General features: G+C 31.8%; 2 protein-coding genes and 1 long non-coding RNA gene across 4 annotated transcripts in view; 2 read left to right on the top strand and 1 right to left on the bottom strand.

The window, feature by feature from the left end:
• cdi (center divider) overlaps nt 1-15,959 on the top strand; it is a 27,775-nt gene extending 11,816 nt beyond the window's left edge. The window contains exons 2-5 of one of the 2 annotated variants that reach the window (XM_064354939.1): nt 6,587-6,907; nt 9,979-10,501; nt 10,697-10,714; nt 14,485-15,959. In XM_064354939.1, coding sequence (XP_064211009.1) covers nt 6,587-6,907; nt 9,979-10,501; nt 10,697-10,714; nt 14,485-15,353 — 1,731 coding nt within the window. In that variant the 3' untranslated portion in view covers nt 15,354-15,959. The remainder of the gene's footprint in view (nt 1-6,586; nt 6,908-9,978; nt 10,502-10,696; nt 10,715-14,484) is intronic. The other variant, XM_966079.5, reaches the window with a different exon arrangement.
• BCL7-like lies at nt 15,947-18,555 on the bottom strand. The gene is made up of 3 exons (XM_966017.4): nt 18,324-18,555; nt 16,458-16,645; nt 15,947-16,398 (listed from the first exon to the last, which is right to left on the bottom strand). The coding sequence occupies exons 1-3, from the start codon at nt 18,410-18,412 to the stop codon at nt 16,277-16,279; spliced, it is 399 nt and encodes a 132-aa protein (XP_971110.1). The 5' UTR covers nt 18,413-18,555; the 3' UTR covers nt 15,947-16,276.
• On the top strand, nt 16,645-17,933 carry LOC107398617 (uncharacterized). The gene is made up of 2 exons (XR_001575416.2): nt 16,645-17,593; nt 17,666-17,933. It is a non-coding gene; the product is annotated as an uncharacterized LOC107398617 (long non-coding RNA).

The raw sequence follows: 18,555 nt of genomic DNA, 5'->3' as shown, positions 1-18,555 counted from the left end.
AAAATTTATATCGAGTTCGTATCGGAATATGTACACTCTGTATTTATTTTTGATTATTTTTTGACTTTGCTAATATTCTAATTTCCTATTTTAGATAATCAAATCATAATTATAGTACGAATTTTGTACTCAACATACTCGTGTTACTGATAATTTTTGTTGAAGTTGCTTAGTTTTTTTTTTGATGAATATTTTTGATTTGACGTTTATGAAACAAAACCCTTATGTTATAGCAAGATATTAGCTGTTTCAAACCTATAAAGACGCCAACGTCGCATTTTCTCTCAAAATTAGCTGTTGTAAATTATTCATGCACTTCAAAAAACTAATAGCTTATGTAATTTATACTATTTATACTTTAAATGAGAGACCTAACCATTAATAAGTAGTTTACAATGTTATTAATCTTATTAAAAAAATATTTTTTTGGCGTTTTTATAGTTTTGAAACAGCTAATACATACCTTGTACCACGACAAGGTTTACGGGAAATTCTAAAGGAAAGTCAAAAAATGATTCATCGTATTACCAAAGGAGAGTGAGAAGAAATTAGAAATATTTTTTTTTATTAAAGATGTAACTATTGAAAATCCTGGCAACACGTTTTCGAAACGTTAGGTCGAATAATTTTCAGTTTATCTTCATTCTCAACTTTTGATATTTTTTGTTGAAAATAAAAGTTTTTAATTTGTGACAAACATCAAAAAATTTTATTTAAAACTGAATTCAAAATGTACTAGCTTTTGTAGTGAATTTTTTGAAACTACTGAAAAACAATACATTAATAATGGCTAATATTGATTTATCGATTGATTAAAATTGATTTTTTTTAATAAAACAAAATAAATAAACTTTAACATAACATAAATGAAGCATAAACTAATTTAATTTAATTTAGTATTACTTTTTCAATATCAATTAAATTAATAATAAAATTGAAAAACTTTGTAATTGATTCTGCACAATTACTATAGCTATGACTTACTCATCCATTACTCCTAAATATTGTTTCAAATTCCATATAGATATTTTTTTACACTTTCCCAAATAGAAATGTAACGCAAGACTAATACTAATGAAAATAAAGACCAATGAACTTGCCATTTGTATACAGGGTGCTTCAAAATCTTGAACCATTTGTTGGATGGTGATACAAAATATCTATGAGTTAAAAGTTCCCATATCAGTAGATGATAGCTTTTCATAGGTAAGCTCTTAGGTTAAGTTTTTGGCAGTTCAACAGCAAACAGCAATTAAGGAAAAGAACAAATTGCTTGAAAAAAAACTGCATTCATTTTTATGCTGAGCTAAACAACTTTTGTCACCATTCGAGAGTTGGACATTTTTGAATCACTCTGTATGTAGTAAACCTAATGTGTATGCAGCTGGTAAATAAAACAGTCTTGGAATTCCATGCTCAATAGTAACGATGCGACCAAAAAGAAAAAATTCTAGTAATTTTGCAGCGATTTGTGATATAATTTTGGATTAAGGTTTCTGCATATTTTTGGCAGATGTTTTGTGTTGTAGGCCTTCACGAAGTAAATAATTACGTTAAATCGCCAAGCATAACAACAATAAATAACCTTTTAACCGGCCCTGGCAACATAATTGCATTTTGCACATCTTTTTTGCTTTTCAAATGAAAATGCTGTTTACTCAACGTTGGTGTCAACTGATAAAATGTGCAATAACCACATAATAAGACGACGCAAATAACACCGAGATTGAATTAAATCCCTATGGGGAGACTTTATATGAGCCGGATCACATGTTATTTAAAAGTTATAACAACTGGTCGAGAGCCAGAGGTAATTGGAATAGTTTCAGTTACCTACAAACAAATTTGCAAATTTTCTACCCACACGAATTCAGCCGTCTGGAAAGCGTCCAAATCGAATCGAGTGCATTGCGTTGAAAAAATCAATGACTGCAGTGCTGCAAGCCTATTGTTGTTCACTTCGAGATGATGGATGTTGTTTTCATTACTTCCGCAACAGTGTCGCGAAAAAAGGGTTAAAACGCCTCGATTTTTTCATGAGTCACCCGAACGCCGAAAATATTGAAATGTTTATCGCTCGGCACAATTTCAGCTATTTCGGGGTGCGTAGGATGGACATCCCAACACACTGAGAGGAGAAAGCACATTTCTAATATTCCCCAAATGATATGTAGACCGTGTATATTGTGGACCATCACCGAAAAATCCATTCGTGACTAATTGGCCAGAAAGCAATTAATATTTGATATGATCGAAAAAGTCGAGTTTCTTTTTTGACAGGAAGTGCTTGAATCGCATGACATTCACAAGAATTTTAATTTGGGATAGTTGCGTTATGATGAAGTAGAAAGGTACCGTCACTGGAAGTACATTACTATTGTTTTTTCATATTTATTTATGTGTTGTGGAGATAACGAAGACGTTGCTGTTGCTGTTATTATTACAACATTTCCGATGCGTGATGTACCCATTCACTGAAAGTTGCAATTTTTAATAGCGTTATTATGTTTCGTGAAGGAGTGAAAAATTTTATCTCGTCGAAAACTGACAATGTAATTTTATAACAATAGTGTCATTAAGAGCAATGAGTGATTGGCTTTATCAGATGACATCTGCGTCATAAAGATTTTATTATATTTTTACTACACTTTTGTGATAATTGAACCGATTAATTTTTGATATAATGGCGTGAAAATGGAAATTAACATTCTTTGAGTTTCATGATTGTCTTCAGGAGATTATATGCTAATTTTATCAAATAATAAATCTTGATGGCAAAACATTTTACTTTTCATAATTTAGTAGAAAACGTGAAAATTTCAGTAATCACTGTCTCTTTCAATTACTTTCTCAAAAGTAAAAATACTTTTTGAAGAATGTTTGATTTTTGATTAGATATTTATGGTGGGATTTCCTATGAACACCCCGAAAATGACGTAAGCAAAGGGCTGCGTGAATCAGTTGTCTGTAATATGTAACATATGACGTCACGACATGACTAAACCAGACTTTACATACGACTAAATACATATTTGCATAACTTACAAGGAAAACGACAATTCAGGATGAATTTGCCACTTTCAGAAAATATTTGGTACAATTTTTGTGTTTTATAAGGTACATTCCGCGTGAATGTTTATTCCTAAACCTTATTTAGCGTTTTATTAAAATTCTTTACATTTTCAGTCAAAGCGTTAAAACATGAATAAAAATAAACGGTTTGAGTTGAAGTGCTAATTACTTTTACACAGTTTAACTGACAGAATCTGAGTGCTAGTCTGTATAAAGTAGTGAGTACTTACTTTTATGTAACCAGTTTTGAAACGAAAAACCAATTTCATGTTTGTTGTCATTTTTTGTTGCAAACTTCGAACAGAATATCCATATTATTTCATGAACTCTAGATTGCTGGCGATATGTTTTTCAGTCCGATAAAGTAATTTCGATTTGCTTGTATGCTAGCTAGTAATACCAGCTGAATTTGGTCTTGTAAGTTGTAGATATACATATTTATTCTCCGTTAATATTGAGAAGTAAATCTTATTTTCAAACCTATTTATTGGACACATATGCATTTGGAAACACTTTTTAAAATAAGAAAAATGTGTAGATAAATGTACTACTTTTAATTTTATAAAAAAATCCAGTCTATTTTCTATCACAAAAAGGCTGTTCCTAAATCACGAAAAATTCCAATTTCCAAGACATATCAGATACAGGTTTAGACCTGACCTGGCAATTTTTTTTACATATAATAATAATAATAATAATTAGTAGTTATTTTCTAACTTTTTTTTCATTTTTTTATTATTAGAAATGTTCTTTCTTATGCTTTTGGTAAAGCAGTTTTAGAGAACTATGTCCATTACGTTGAGATATACAGGGTGTTTCACACAACTTTACGAGGCCTGCGCCTAATATACGCACCCAAATATACAAAGTCACAAAATACTAGATACAAAAAATTCAAATTTAATTATTTAATTTTTGGAAATCCATGATAGTAGTGGTCAAACTAATCACTGTTGCATTAATATAGTCACTTTCGATTACTTTAATTTTTATTTCTAAAGAAACTGTTCAGTTTGCAACATACTACTCATTTTCTGTGTTTGCAAATAATTTACGCGAGTGAACACTTTTCCTTGTGAATTTATCAAATTTCATTAGGTTAACTCAACGACATACTTAACTTTATAGTCGATACGTTAATAAACTTGGAGAAGCTTTCAATCTGGCCCTCTCAATTATGCAAAATAAAAAATGCTTTCCTTTATTAATAGTTTTGTACTGTTTTTAAAATCCTGTTAATTTGCATTAAGAAACAATTTAAAGAGTATAAAAATATTTTTTGCAAAATGGCATATTTAAGGTAAATAAATTAAAAGTAAAATGGAGAATGCATATTGGGAAACAATACAGTGTCTCGCGAAGTCGCGAAGTGTCTCAATATACCAGGATAATTTGTACGGATAATTATTTTCACTTTGTATTTCTTTCCAACCTTGACAAGGTAAGTTTATTTGGATACTTTAATGAGTTGTCTAGACGACGAATATCACTATTTTTTAAGGTCATTTATACAGGGTGTTTTATCGGGTTCATATAACAACTGATAATAAAACTAATAATATCTGATAGCATTGTGTAGTTTTTAAATCCTCTTTCACCCGGTGATTAGTGATTCTACAGGGTGCTAAAAACTGGCACACCAACTCAGTGGTACTTTATTGAGAAGCAAGTGCAGATAACGGAAAAAATGTTGAAAAAATTCCTAAAGTCATCTTTTAAAAAATCTGGTGCTACAAACTTATTGCGTTAACTTCTTTAGTTTTCATTATTTTTTAATGTTTTTATGTTTTACACTAGGTAATCGTTCCCTAACAAAACGATAAATAATTATTTTTAAATTTTCTATCAGACTTTAGCAGTTTTTTTAATTTAAAAAAATTTAAACTCATCAAAAAAATCACAATGTGTAGATGTGCCAACACTGGGAATTATTTCCTAGGAAACCGTTGCAAAAATAATTTATTTGCCACATATCATTTATCTAAAATCCGTAATTTATCAATAATTTTAATACAAAGAATTTTTTTACTATTTTTAGCTTTATGTTTAACCAGTTCTCTACAACACACCACTGAGTTGATGCGCCAGTTTTTGAGCACGCTGTATAACCATATTTTCATTAATTAAAAAAAGCTTTAAGACGGGATTTAGTTTCCTAAAATAGAATTGATGTTTATTTGACCTTAATCCATCTATTTATGAACATTTAACTCTGTTATCATATTCACGGCTTACAGGCTATTCAGATACAGTGAACGATTTTAAAGATAGAACTTTAAAACCAATCAGAAATGCATTAACAAAATTATTTGTAAAGATCTTTAATATTTTTGATTTTCTTCAAGTTACTAACACTCCGCCATTAAAGTAGCACCGAGCTACATTTTAGTTTTTCCTTTAAAATGTTTTATTTTTCGTTTTGATGAGTCACAATGTTTAGGGTTAAGACCCTATTAATAATCAACCAGGATTTTTAGCATTTACCTGAGGAAAATTGTAAAAATTCTTTAAAATGTTCGTTTTGTGAATGTCTTCAAATAACCGAAAATAAATCCACTACCAAGAATATATTTACTAAAACACAAACAAAAACGATTATTAGCACTTTACAAACGTCGTTAAACCAAATTAATCTCAAATCTTTAGCACAACATGGTGCAAAATCGGCGGAGTATTACAAACGCGGAAACACTACCAACCTAACAGTATACACTAAACGCTCCACTAATACGTATATTTTAGTGATTTTTAGTGTTTTCAGGTTATTTAAAAAAGACCAGTCGTTTGCTGGAAATGGTATATTAGTATAAAAATAGTATGTATACTGATATACCATCAGTATGTCACTATAAAAATAGTACTATAGTAGAGTCCGATTATAGCGAACGAGTGAATCTGCTTACAGCGAACCAGCGACGATAACATACTGTCTTTTCTTTTTGTAGCGAAATTTTGAAGAATATATTGGACTTAAAACGTTATGACAGTAAAAGAAAATAGTGTTAACTGGTGAAAGTTTACTGACTCAGTTTCTAAAAACATTTTAAACAGAGACGAGGAAAAAGAAAATGAATCAAACGAAAACGTTTATATTCTGTTACTGACCGGCTCTTGAGTAGCGTCCAGTTCCAGAACATGTTTGGAATACTTTTTGCATTCTTCAAAGCTTTGTAATAACTTTTTGAACAAATAAATTCAAATCAGTGTGACCGATTTTAGTACTTAGACTTGTGTTTTTTAAAATAAGTATATTACAGTTTTGCAGAGGATACATGTTATTTTCTTATTTATTTATTTTGAGATGTTTTCTGGGTTTGTTATAACCGAACTTTATTATACTGCTAATGGATAAAAAACGGTTTAAGAATTTACCTTGAGTTACGAAATATCTGATTAGATTTAAAATTAAAACCTATCTTAATTTAGTAAATTACGTGGAATATGAAATTCTTATTTACAATATAAGGATTTGTTTTGGTTTTTCAATCTTGTGTAACTTGTATGATTTTTCCAGGTGACCCACCGCGTAACCGGTCAAGTGATGGTGTTGAAGATGAACTTGTTGCGTTCGAATCGCCGTAACATGTTGAAGGAGGTCCAATTGATGAATAAATTATCCCATCCGAATATCCTAAATTTGATGGGTGTATGCGTGCACGAAGGTCAATTACATGCCCTCACCGAATACATCAATGGTGGTTCATTAGAGCAACTCATACAAAATAGAAACATCGATTTACCACAACCAACAAGGGTATCCTTGGCAAGGGATATATCATACGGCATGAGCTATCTTCATTCCAAGGACGTATTTCACAGGGACTTAACAAGTAAAGTAAGTAAAGAACGGTTCTCTTAGTTCTACCGTTTTGAGATAAATTCAAAACTGTTTTTTCGTTCGGTTGTTGCGCATCGTGTGCGATATAATTATCACTGAGTAGTGGGATAAGTACATAATTCCACTATACGGATACCTAAGACTAAGAGATACGACACAACCTACAAATAAACGTTTCTGTTCCCGACGTTTCATTTTTACCGATTCGGATGTGGAAAATTAATTTAAAGCTAAACCATTGAAAATAAATATATTATTTGTAGGAAATTTAATTTTTTACAACTTTGCCCTTTTCAATTTTTTGTATCTTCAAAAGTATTTGAGGCGTTCTCAAAAATATGGGACTAAACATAAATTGATTGTTGCTTATAATTTTTAAAAATATTGTTTTCGATAAGTGTTTCCACTGACTTTATCTCTACTATTTATTTTAGCATTTGCAGCCGAAACTAATTATTGGTTACTTTCTGTTAAGTTCTATTTTTGTAATCTTTTATTCTGTTTTCTAATCTTTTTCTTCTGAAACCGCCATATCCCAAATGATACAATTTTTATAAACAGTTTTGGTTTATTTAAATCTTCATATTTGGCTAGTAACATGCAGCAGTCATCAGTAGTTGCCTTTAGAGACATTATTACCGCTAAAAACCACTTTCATTGTAAAACTAAACAATCATTTTTGATTTGTTTATTCATAATGTAGATAGAAATTACATACATGTATCTTAGTATAAACTATTTTCTAATTTTTTCTCTAAATTCGATTTCGGTAACTGATAATATTCCAACGGTTTAGTTGAGTTTTTAAAAGACAATTTTGCTAAATTTTATTTGCCTGTAAGCCGATGGACAAATGGTTGTTTTGAGTTATTTAACTTTGTAGTTGTTAAAAACAACTTAATTTACAGTCAGACGTGTCTGTTGTCAGTAAATAATATTAGATACCGTCGATCTTTGATACCTCGGATTTTTTGATAACTTATATCTTGAACTCATTTGCCTTTCGAAGCCGAACTTTTTCCTCCACCATTCCTACTTTGAGTCTACAATCAATTTTTTTACAAAAAAATTTAAGCGTCTTACTCCTGGTTTCTTGAACGAGTTAGCGTTAGGTAAATTCTATGTTCTATCGGTTCTAAATTTCTGTAGAAACACGAATCAAATCATCTCTACCTTAGCAACTATCCAACCCACAAAATTTATCTATCGATAAGTCGTTTAAGAAAACGGAAGTTAGAAGGACATAGGACCTAATAAAAATATTGTGACGCGTATTATTATAACGTCAAATTACTTTTTTTGTTGGAGAGTATGTATTTTCCGTATATTGCTTATTAAAACATATTCTGTTAACTTAACCATTTGTATTCAAATAGGTTTTTTTTCAGTTACATATTTGTGGTAATAATTCGAACTACATTTTTACTTAATGGAAACCTCGCATTTTTGATAGCTCTCTTCAGTGCCGAAATGGCAATAAAAAAATAATGTTACATAAGAAAATTCGCAACGCGTTGGACACTTAACTATATTAAAACGTTGGTTAATTTATTTCATTGCATAATAAAAGTAATAATAAGCAAAAATATTAGCTAACGAGCCGTTAGATATAAATTAAAATTAGGTAAGACGTTTTGGTACCATTTCATGTATAAAAATTTGGTAATTTTCTCTTAAACGCTATTATTGAGTTTGTCAAGTTTCTCGAAAAATTAGCTTCATTTTGGATTAAAAAAATCTTAAATTTTTTTCCCTTTTCTCAAAAAAACGGCAAAGATTTTTTACTCCAAAATTAAGCTGTTTTTTTGAAAAATTGTTTTACATTATTCTCCACAATCACCATTATCATAAATAAGAATAAACACTAAAACTTTTAACCTTCATTTGAAGAAAGCGCAGTGATCATCAAACCAATGTATCTTTGTGAGCAAGCCCCGAATCTTAATTTTTTTCGATGTTGGACTACTGAAGCGATTTTCTACAATGCACTGAACACGGAATTCGCTAATTTTGCAACATACTGTATATTGAATGTATTTTTCAGAAAGAGAATTTGCAAAAAATACTGGCCTCATTTAGTTTAAAAAATTCATGCCATAGAAATTTAGAGCAGATTAAAATTGAATCAAATTCAACAATTAATAAACATCTACGCGAGACAATTTAAAAATTTAACGTAAATACAAAAAAAAAACATAAGTTAGAGCAGTGTCATCTTAGGGAAAAAAAGTTTGGGAAATATTGAGAACATCAAAAAAATTAAACTTCTGGCATTGGTAATAAAAATTAAAGTACAAATTTTTATAGCTAAGTGCTCTGTACTTAAATAAATTAGCATTTGCGTTTTCGCTTCGTTCGCTATGTTATGCCCTTCGTTAATCTTTTAAGTATTGCATTTTTTTTTCTATTTCTAAATCTTTGAAATATTCTAATCCGTAAATTTGGGAGCAATCTTTTGTCATATTTTTTTCTTCTTCGCTCAACAACCACACACTATCATCTTCATTATAAAAAAACGAATTGCTACTCTCAACTGTTTTGCACGTTGATTTGACAATTTTTGACATAAATTGATTGGAGAATTAATCTTAAACTCGACATTAAATTTAAATAAAGAGTTACATTTATTTATGACAAGTTTTAAATAGGTAACAAAATTTAAAACTAGAACATTTGAAAAATATTAGCCCAGAAGAAAAACGTAAAACTATAAACTGAACAATAATTATTATTTTGCCTCATAAAATATTTTTAACATAAAAACATTTTTAAGATTTTGTTGGAAACTTACTTCTATGATTTTTTGGCGAAATAACAAAATTGTATGTTTGTTTTTTTGTTAGTAGTACCTATTAAAATGTATGATATTACGTAACATTAACTTTTTGGAATTCCCATTACCACAATTAAGAGATCTGTCGAAATAGCTAAAAAATGGGGTTTCCATTTAAACAAAAAGGCGAAAAATTTAAATTTTGCAATTCGGAATTTTTTATTTTCAGTTTTAATAATATTAGTTCTTAATTGAGTTTTATGTATTTCAGTTTTTGTGTATAACTTGTTTGTAGAATGTCCTAATAAAGCGCCTGGAATCGGGCGAGCTGCAGGCCGTGGTGGGCGACTTCGGCTTGGCGTCATCGTTCCCTGACGGCAAAACGAAGCTGTGTACCGTCGGATCCCCTTATTGGATGTCCCCCGAGTGCCTGAAAGGTCAATACTACGACCAACAAAGTGATGTATTTAGTTACGGAATAGTGTTATGCGAACTGATAGCACGTGTCGAAGCTGATCCCGATCAGTTGCCCAGAACTGACAATTTCGGTCTCGATTATTTAGCGTTTACCGAAATGTGTGGACAGAACGTTGTACCTGAATTTTTAAATTTGGCATTTCGATGCTGCACTATCGATCCAAAAAGTCGGCCGACATTCAACGAAATCGTTCAAATATTAACCGAAATCTTGGCCGATCTACAACATCATACATCCGATCGAGGAGAACAACAAGCCAAGTTGGCAAGTTGTGGCGCCAAAAGCGAGGAACAACTGCCTGTACTTTTGGTACAATCGTCGGCACCACAACACAGGAAAAGTATGTATCGTACGTTCAAGACTTGTTTTCATTTCATACTTCATTCATGGAGAGCATCACATTGTTGCAAAAAGTCATTCGATGATGACGATTGAAACAATTCTACTCGAATTGCTTTTTGTTTAGTGTTACACATGACATTTTTGCAGAAAGTATAATTTTATTTTATCTTAATATCGCCGCCATTTTGTCAAGATGGCGGACTCAATTTGGGTAAGTCGCCATATCACCAATTTTTTATAGCGGAAAAAGACAGGGGTGGACATATTGATACTTGTTATAAAGTTCAAATCGGAGAATTTTTCAAGAATTTAGAGATTCTTACATGAAATTTTTTTGAATTTATTAGACAACAATCATTTTTATTGCAGTAAACAAAATACAAAACTGAAATGGCTGCCAAATGTTTTCGTTGGCACATTTTTTACTTTTTCGTTCAAAATAATATTGTACTATTGTTCACTTATTAAAAAAATGGTTTACTTAGAACCATCATAAACTGAAGTTTTTAAATTGTCGATTTTCATCGAATTTTTGGAATACTATTCATCAAGAACTACAACTGAACATATAGGCTGTTCCGTCTAAAACCCACATTAGAAGTATTGGGAAACTGAATTAGGGCAGGCCGTGCCTTGCGAAATTTTAGCCACATGTCAAAAATTGACAGATCAGGTTCTTTCAAAAATCGATTTCTTACTTAATGTAAATTATTTCGAAATGGTGTTCACTCAACAAAAAGCCTATATTGTAGAATATTATTTTAACAAGTGAAAAAAATGAGGAGTGGAAATAGTCAATTAGTCAATTGTAATAGTCAATTGCCTAGCAGAATTTCGGGAGACATATCTCTAAGAATTTTTTTAAACGGTTACTTGCTAATATAGAAACAGTACTTCTGGACAACTCCTAAGTCTCCTGTACTGTATTTTGCAACACAATGTTTTGAAAAGAAATGTGGCTAAAGTTACACTTGCTGCGGTAACATTACAGTAGTGCTACTAATAAAATACTGAGAAGTTATCAATTGTTACGCACACTGAATTTCGTCAAATAAAATTGTTTGTAATGTAAAGGGTGATTTAGCTAAGATGGCGTTATTAACAGTCTGTTAAATATTGAATTGTTACAGAAAGTAGCGAAAGGTATTGAAAAGACAAATAGGTTAGAACGTGACGTGTTTTGGAAAAGCTGTGATCGTTCGAATTAGAGAGGTTGTACTGCATTATAAAAATCAAATAAAAGCTGTTTTGATGTGAAAAATTCCGTACTTGTCTGATTAATATTATCATCATACCGTGTGTTTCAGTTTGATATTCGACTATTGTAAGTTACAAATCATATTCCTGTCGTTTGTAAGATGAAGGTAAGAATATTTTTACCAACAAAACTAATTAAGAATGTCTTTGTAATAGCTTCTTAGAAACGATAATCAAAGATAAAAAAAGTCAGAAGGGGGTGAATACCAAACTGAAACACCCGGTTTATTATGATGTTTATCATAAAAAAAAACATTAAAAATGTTTTTTGTTTAGAAATATTGTTAGTTCATTGTTATCATTAATATGGCTTTCTACGGTACGGTGAGTCGTCTAGTTCGTTAAATTCTTCATAAGGGGCATTTCACGTAAAGCGGACAACTCAAAAAAACGGGACAACCTGAAATTCTTGACTTCTAAAAATTGACCAAAAACTAAGCATAACATTTTTGTAAACTATCATTCTAACCAATCAATGTAACAAGTGTTCAATAATTGTTCTGGTCGTGGTTTGCTGTGGTTTTCTGTTTCTAGCATGAACGTAGGTTGTCTGATGAGTTCATATGGTTTGCTGTCGACTGTTTAAATGTTGTCTTATTTTTGCATTTAGGAGTTTTTGATAAAAATCACGTTGAAAATCATGATAATTGTGTGCAGACGTTCAAGAATTTACTCTGCAAGCTCATTTGAACATGTGAATTTTTGGCCTGACACTGACAGCTGTCATCTGTCATCCTTTTGTAATGTTAATTGAGACATACATTTTTGTGGCAATTGCCACACATAGGCGATCTGACCAGAACAATTATTGAACACTTGTTACAACGAAATATTTAAAATGGTGTTTTATACACAAAATTCACTGTTCTTTTTAACTCTAAAATCAAATTTGAAATTTGAAATTTTTTTCGTACTGAAAACCGGAAGTGAAGTTTCAAATCCGAATTTTAGTAACTTGGACCATTTTTTTGAATTATTTTTATTTTAAAAATAGCTTAAAGTAAATAGAGTTTTTGGCCTCCAGTACTGTAAAACGTGAATGACAGTTGCCCATTCATGAAAGGTAACTTGACCTTTAAACACGATGCTGTAAACTGGTAGCAAACAATTAGGTAAAGTAACCACAAAACACTGGACGATTAGACATGTTTAAGATACAAACCGTGCTTACCATAATTAAGTTCGTATAACGAAATACTTGTTACCTATAATTATTTAATTCAATCGACCATGGTGTATATTTAATTAGTGAAAATATAAATCCCCCCGGAACAGCGCCACCTATACATACGTTTGGGAACCACAAATTTTACATTTTTTTTCACATTTTTTATTTTGCACCAATCTTTAAACGTACTATATTGCGCCTCGTACCTTGTCTTCGATTTTTCAGGCAATAATTGTTTTGTATCACCCTCTGCAAGTTGCCTTATTTCCGGAGGTGTAGCGGTGAAACTATCACTTTCACCACTATCGCTCATCTTGGTTGATAATGGTTGATAGATATAAACGTGATTTGTGATATAATTAAATTTGAAATCGTCGCTTGATTTTCACAAATTTAACAACTGTCAAACTGTTTCAGTTGTTTAACATGGCGGCCAAAGCCTACTATGTTTAAGTGACTTTGAGTTTTTATTTATTTTATAAAGAATAATATTAAAAGCTTGTCGGCCAAAAAGTTTTATACAAATCTCATGCGTTAAGTCATTTTACAGCGCTTCAACTAATAAGGCACTCGCCTTTCAGGCTCGTGCCTCAAACAAAGTTGTCGCGCTGTAAAATGTGACTTACCGCATTCGAGTGTAAATAGCTATTACATTATACGTCGCAAAATGGGATCTCTATTCGTTTAGGAGATGTAGTACTTAATGTACTCAAAAGCGCGTAATTTTTTGCGTAAACCGGTCGATCACATACATAAGTACTGTATCTCCTAAAGGAACAGAGATCCCATTTTGCGACTTATATTGTAAAATCTAGATATTATAAGCTATTTTTTGAAATACAAATAAATTTAAAAAAAATGTTCCAAGTTACTAAAATTCGGATTTGAAACTTCACTTCCGGTTTTCTACACGAAAAAAAAAATCAAATTCCAAATCTCATTTCTGAATCAAAAAGAACAGAGAATTTTCTATATCAAGCACTATTTTAAATATTTTGGTATGCATCAGTTTTTTGAATAACATCTACCAAAAACTCTGTCTCATTTTTCGTCAAATTTTTAGAAGTTAATATTTTCACAAATAAGTGTCATACAAAAAAATCATTATGTATTTACAATCATGCTTTCTAGGAGAATAATTATCCTAAATATAACCTAATTTCAAGATGTCAATTTTTTTTCGTTGTCCGCTTCGCATGAAATGTCCCTTAAGCTATTTTTCTCACAAACTGTTAGAAGATTTCAGGACAAGTTATAGACAAGTTAGAAACAACTTAAAACCTCGTAATATGAATATCTAAGATCTTTGTAACCCGTTTTTTTAAGTTATTAATTTGTTGATTGTTGATTTTATTTTGCAGGGTAGTATTAGTTATTATTATGACTATATCACTTTATACTTATTTTTTATTTATATCAAAAATCAAAATTTTTCTCTATATTCTGGAAGATAAAAAAATGTTAAATATCCATTAAATAAGTACTATTTGAGATATCGTTGTCCACCCCTCGTAAATACTGAAAGTGTAAATTTCTGACGAATGTTGCATTTGCAGTTGTCCACCGGCGATCGTTATCTGAAGACGTATCCATGTTGTCGCTAACGATGCACGCGACACCTAGCGAGAAAGCCCGTCGTCACGCCTTGACGATGTGCCGTCAAGACCCGCACTACAAGCCTCGTACGAGCAATCCATTCGCGGCTTTAACCCAATTCCGCGGTGTTAAAAAGTTCCTCGGCAATTTTTCGTCTTGTTGCGAATTGCCATCTCCCTTCATCGAGTCCACAGAATCGCCCAAATCGCTCCCCGGCTCTCCAACCGCCTCCCGGAAAGCAGCGACAACGTCGTCGTCTCGTTCGCCCTTCTTCGTGCATCCCTTTTTCAAAGGGGGCTCCAGCACGAACCTCCTGGAGTTGGGAACCACCGAAGGCCCCAACATCACGTTGCGACGTCGGGGCTCCTGTGAATCGGGGTTTTATTCAAGCGTGGGGGAATGTCTCTCTCCGAGTAGTTTATGGGACAGTGGGACAGCGGTTAGTTCGTTGCGCTCGCTTGATGAGTTGGAACCGGCCGAATTGCAGGCGTTATGTAAGAGAGCGTCGTCAATTTGCACAGATAGCAGCGAAGATATTTCGAGTTTGACGGGCTCCGAGTGGACGCAGGACTTGAAACCGAAGAATATCTCCTACATGGTGGACTACTTCGAGCGGAAGGGGGCCAGTCTGAGGCACCCGGGGGGCGTTCGAGGGGGCTTACAGCTCAGTTCGAGGATTGCAGCGCTGCGCAAATCGCTGGAGAAGCAGGGGGCTGCCGGTGCTGTTAATTCGAATTCGCTTGTGACGCCACAGAGGCACAAGTACAACCGGATTGTTGTCTGTGAAGGTGCAGTTAGGTCAAAGTTGCCCCTTTTTGATAAAAAGTAGGCCAGTCTTCCTTCGTTTTGTTTCTTCTCTAGTCAGATTGTAATTAAAATTGTTACATGATTTGTGGCCTAAAAAGTCTATTTTTCACGTCCTTGTTGGTTCACAGTTGTACATATTTGTGTGACCTTAAAATTATTGCGTTTCCAGTTTTGGTAAATATGCGGCCTATATTAGGTCGGTTTATTGGAGTTGTGCGAGAATTAAGCTTCGTTTTTGCATTTATGTTGTTTTGGACGTTTTGAAAGAATTAAGTTCCGTTTCTGTTACGATTTTCAAAATCGGCTAAATATTTTATGAGTGTGGAAAAAGACTGAAAAATTTACGATTTTCGTGTATTAAATATTTGCTTTGTTTAGCTGGTTTTGATTTGTGTGAACCAAATGCCAAATGTATAACCGACATATCCAAGTTTTGGTTGCAATAATGTAAAAATGTGATGACCGTCCATCAGAAAAGTATTGAAGATTATACCAATTATGTTACTCTTTGTATTTATGAAATATTTAGTGAGCAAGTATTACTCTTTTTAACGGTCTGTTTGTATATCTTCCATATTGTCTTGTCAATAATATATAGTTGTTTAGTAAAATACATTTTTCATATATACTTTATATTTTTTCAATCCTGACCTGTTACACAATAAAAACCTAGTCAAAAATAAATTAGACTTCTATACAATTTTTGTAAAATAATCGATACTTACTGAAACATTTGTGCCATTTTGCAACTAAACCAAGGCATCTTGTGAATTTGATGAAGGATCCGAAAACCCTTGGTCAATCTCTTCACATTTATTCCTTCATTGAGTATTTTCGGCTATTACACTAACTGGCTTAGTTTAGTTGCAAAACTCACTTCCATATAATAAAAAATGCAACTTTCAAAAATCAGTTACAAATATAAAATACAATCTATTAATGGATTCAGTCTGTCTTCAGTCTTTTCACAGCCATTTCACTTCCTTGCGAGTTGGAATCCTCCGAAAATGTCATATGAGAAGATGAAAAATCGGTTGGGCCTTGCGAATCACTCACAGTTGAAAAACCTACAAAAATCAACAGCTTTTGTATAAATAATACAAATAATAAAAAAATTACAACTCACAAGTATTTGAATCTTCCGCTAAACTAAAATTTGAGTTCGAATTCGAATTATCAACTGCGCTTTTACGTGCCATGTTTTCCTTATTTGCGTCTTTATGATGCTTTATTCCTTTTTTGGATTCGCTGGCTACAGGCACCCATTTGTATATCTTCATGGTAGTATCACCAATGGTAACCCATTTCTTTTCCCTAAAAAATTAAAAAAGAATGTATTGACGTTCATTGTTTAGGAGATTGAAGAAGTTGCAATGAATCTTTTTCCATTCCACGGATATAATTAAAAAAAAAACAATTTCAGTTTAGGGGTAAGTTGGTTATTTTATCAATTAGCTAAAGAATTGGATTTTTTGTGTTACGATGAAGTAATATGTTTTCAAATTAGCCAGAATGCCTTGAATAATTTATAAACTATTCAGCTGTTTTATATTTCAAGCAAATTAGCCAAGATTCTTGGCTATTTTGTAAACTAGCCGCTATTTTAGTTGAAACAGTTACGCAATAGCAATAACATATACTTGGGGTTCTTTAACAATGAGTTTGAATTTGGGCTTTCTTAGAATTATTCTTATTATGCTTTATCCACTTGAAAACTGGAAAATAAGAATTCAAATACTTTTTAAAAGTTATGAGGTATGTAGAAACGAAAACGTATAAAACTATACGAAAGTTTTGCATTTTATAAGTTTCAATTTGACTTGCGTTTCAACCATGTCTTATATATGTCGCAGCTACTTAGCGAATTCAGACATTTCATGAAATGTTATACACTGCGGTTTTTATTTTACTGAACACACATAACACTATTAATCCTAGGTTAAATTTTTAAAAATTCTAATCAATGCATTATTATAATTCTTAGATTTTTGTATTATATGGTGAAGAATTTATTTCTCTGAACATTACATAACAAACTTAACAGTTTAAACTTATCCTCTGTTCAGTTTTAAAAAGTCCATATCAATCCATTGCAAACAGTTCCAAAGAAACGCCTTTGTTCAGCAAAATAAAAACCTCATTGTGTAATTTGCAAAGTGAAAAGTTGGTGAAAAAAGAAAGTAAAAATTCATATCCTTCAAAATATACCAGTTAATTCACGTAAGATGACGAGCTTTGGAAAAATAAATACAACTCACAATCGTAAGTTCTTTGTCGAACATCTTCTACATTTACATTTAATTTGTTTAAAATCATATGTACAATGAATTTTAGGTTGCATTCTATGGATGTGGGGCACGTTATCTTCTTACCTGAATCAACTGGTTTAACTTGTAGTCTTTAATTATGTAAACCAATGGGTGTTTTTATAAATTTTAAGTTGAGCAATTTATTACTCGAGTAGTCAGCTGTTTCACGAGCTCCAAAAATGTTAAAAATGCGATTATCAAATTTGAATTTCAAGATTCCTTTTGCACATCTTTTTCTATGGAAGTGTCTTAATATTATATTAATATGTCCTGGAATAAATACTGTAATTGTATTGTTTTTATTTATATTTCTAAGTTAGTTGTTTCCCACTCAAGCTTTAAATGGGTCATCCTGTAGGACTCCATTACCATTATCCGTAAGAAATCGTGGAGATTTTACTGAACTAATTGGAAAATCTTTCGTAAATTAATACTCTACTAATAACAACTATAAGATAAGCGATTGAGAGTTTGATTTCATTTAATAAATTTTTAATATCAGGAGCTAATTAATTCCATTGACAATCGATCGCCCTATCTATGAAAATTTTCCTTGCCATCTTGATATGAAATAATATAGGTACATTTTTAAAAATGAGTATCCCTACACATTTATACAATTATATGAGGTCTTTTAAGGAGAATTTAATTAAATAAACTAATAAAATGGGTATTAAACTTACCAGTGCCTAACCCGATCTATAACATTCATAACCTTCTTAACATCATCTTTGGCACGACTACGAGTTTCGGCACGAATGGAGCGCGACATTTTTATTCAAAAAGTCTTTTCACGATAATTAAAATAATACAAATCTAAAGTTTATAAATTCAAAGCCATTTTTCTAAAGTATACGAAAAACAAGCGAGTGTCAAAGTGGAACAAAGACGGACCAGGAAAAGTGTGTTCGGTGG

This window comes from Tribolium castaneum, chromosome 2 (genome assembly GCF_031307605.1).
Source record: "Tribolium castaneum strain GA2 chromosome 2, icTriCast1.1, whole genome shotgun sequence".
In the NCBI taxonomy this organism is placed as follows: Eukaryota; Metazoa; Arthropoda; class Insecta; order Coleoptera; family Tenebrionidae; genus Tribolium; species Tribolium castaneum.
The sequence above is the reverse complement of the archived record's forward strand: the minus strand, read 5'-3'. Positions and strand labels throughout refer to the sequence as shown.

Coding starts and splice junctions, on each gene's coding strand:
- BCL7-like (XM_966017.4), bottom strand. CDS start 18,412: ATGTCGCGCTCCATTCGTGCCGAAACTCGTAGTCGTGCCAAAGATGAT. Junction 16,646..18,323: donor ATAGATCGGGTTAGGCACTG/GTAAGTTTAATA, acceptor TTAATTTTTTAG/GGAAAAGAAATGGGTTACCA. Junction 16,399..16,457: donor AGCGGAAGATTCAAATACTT/GTGAGTTGTAAT, acceptor TGATTTTTGTAG/GTTTTTCAACTGTGAGTGAT.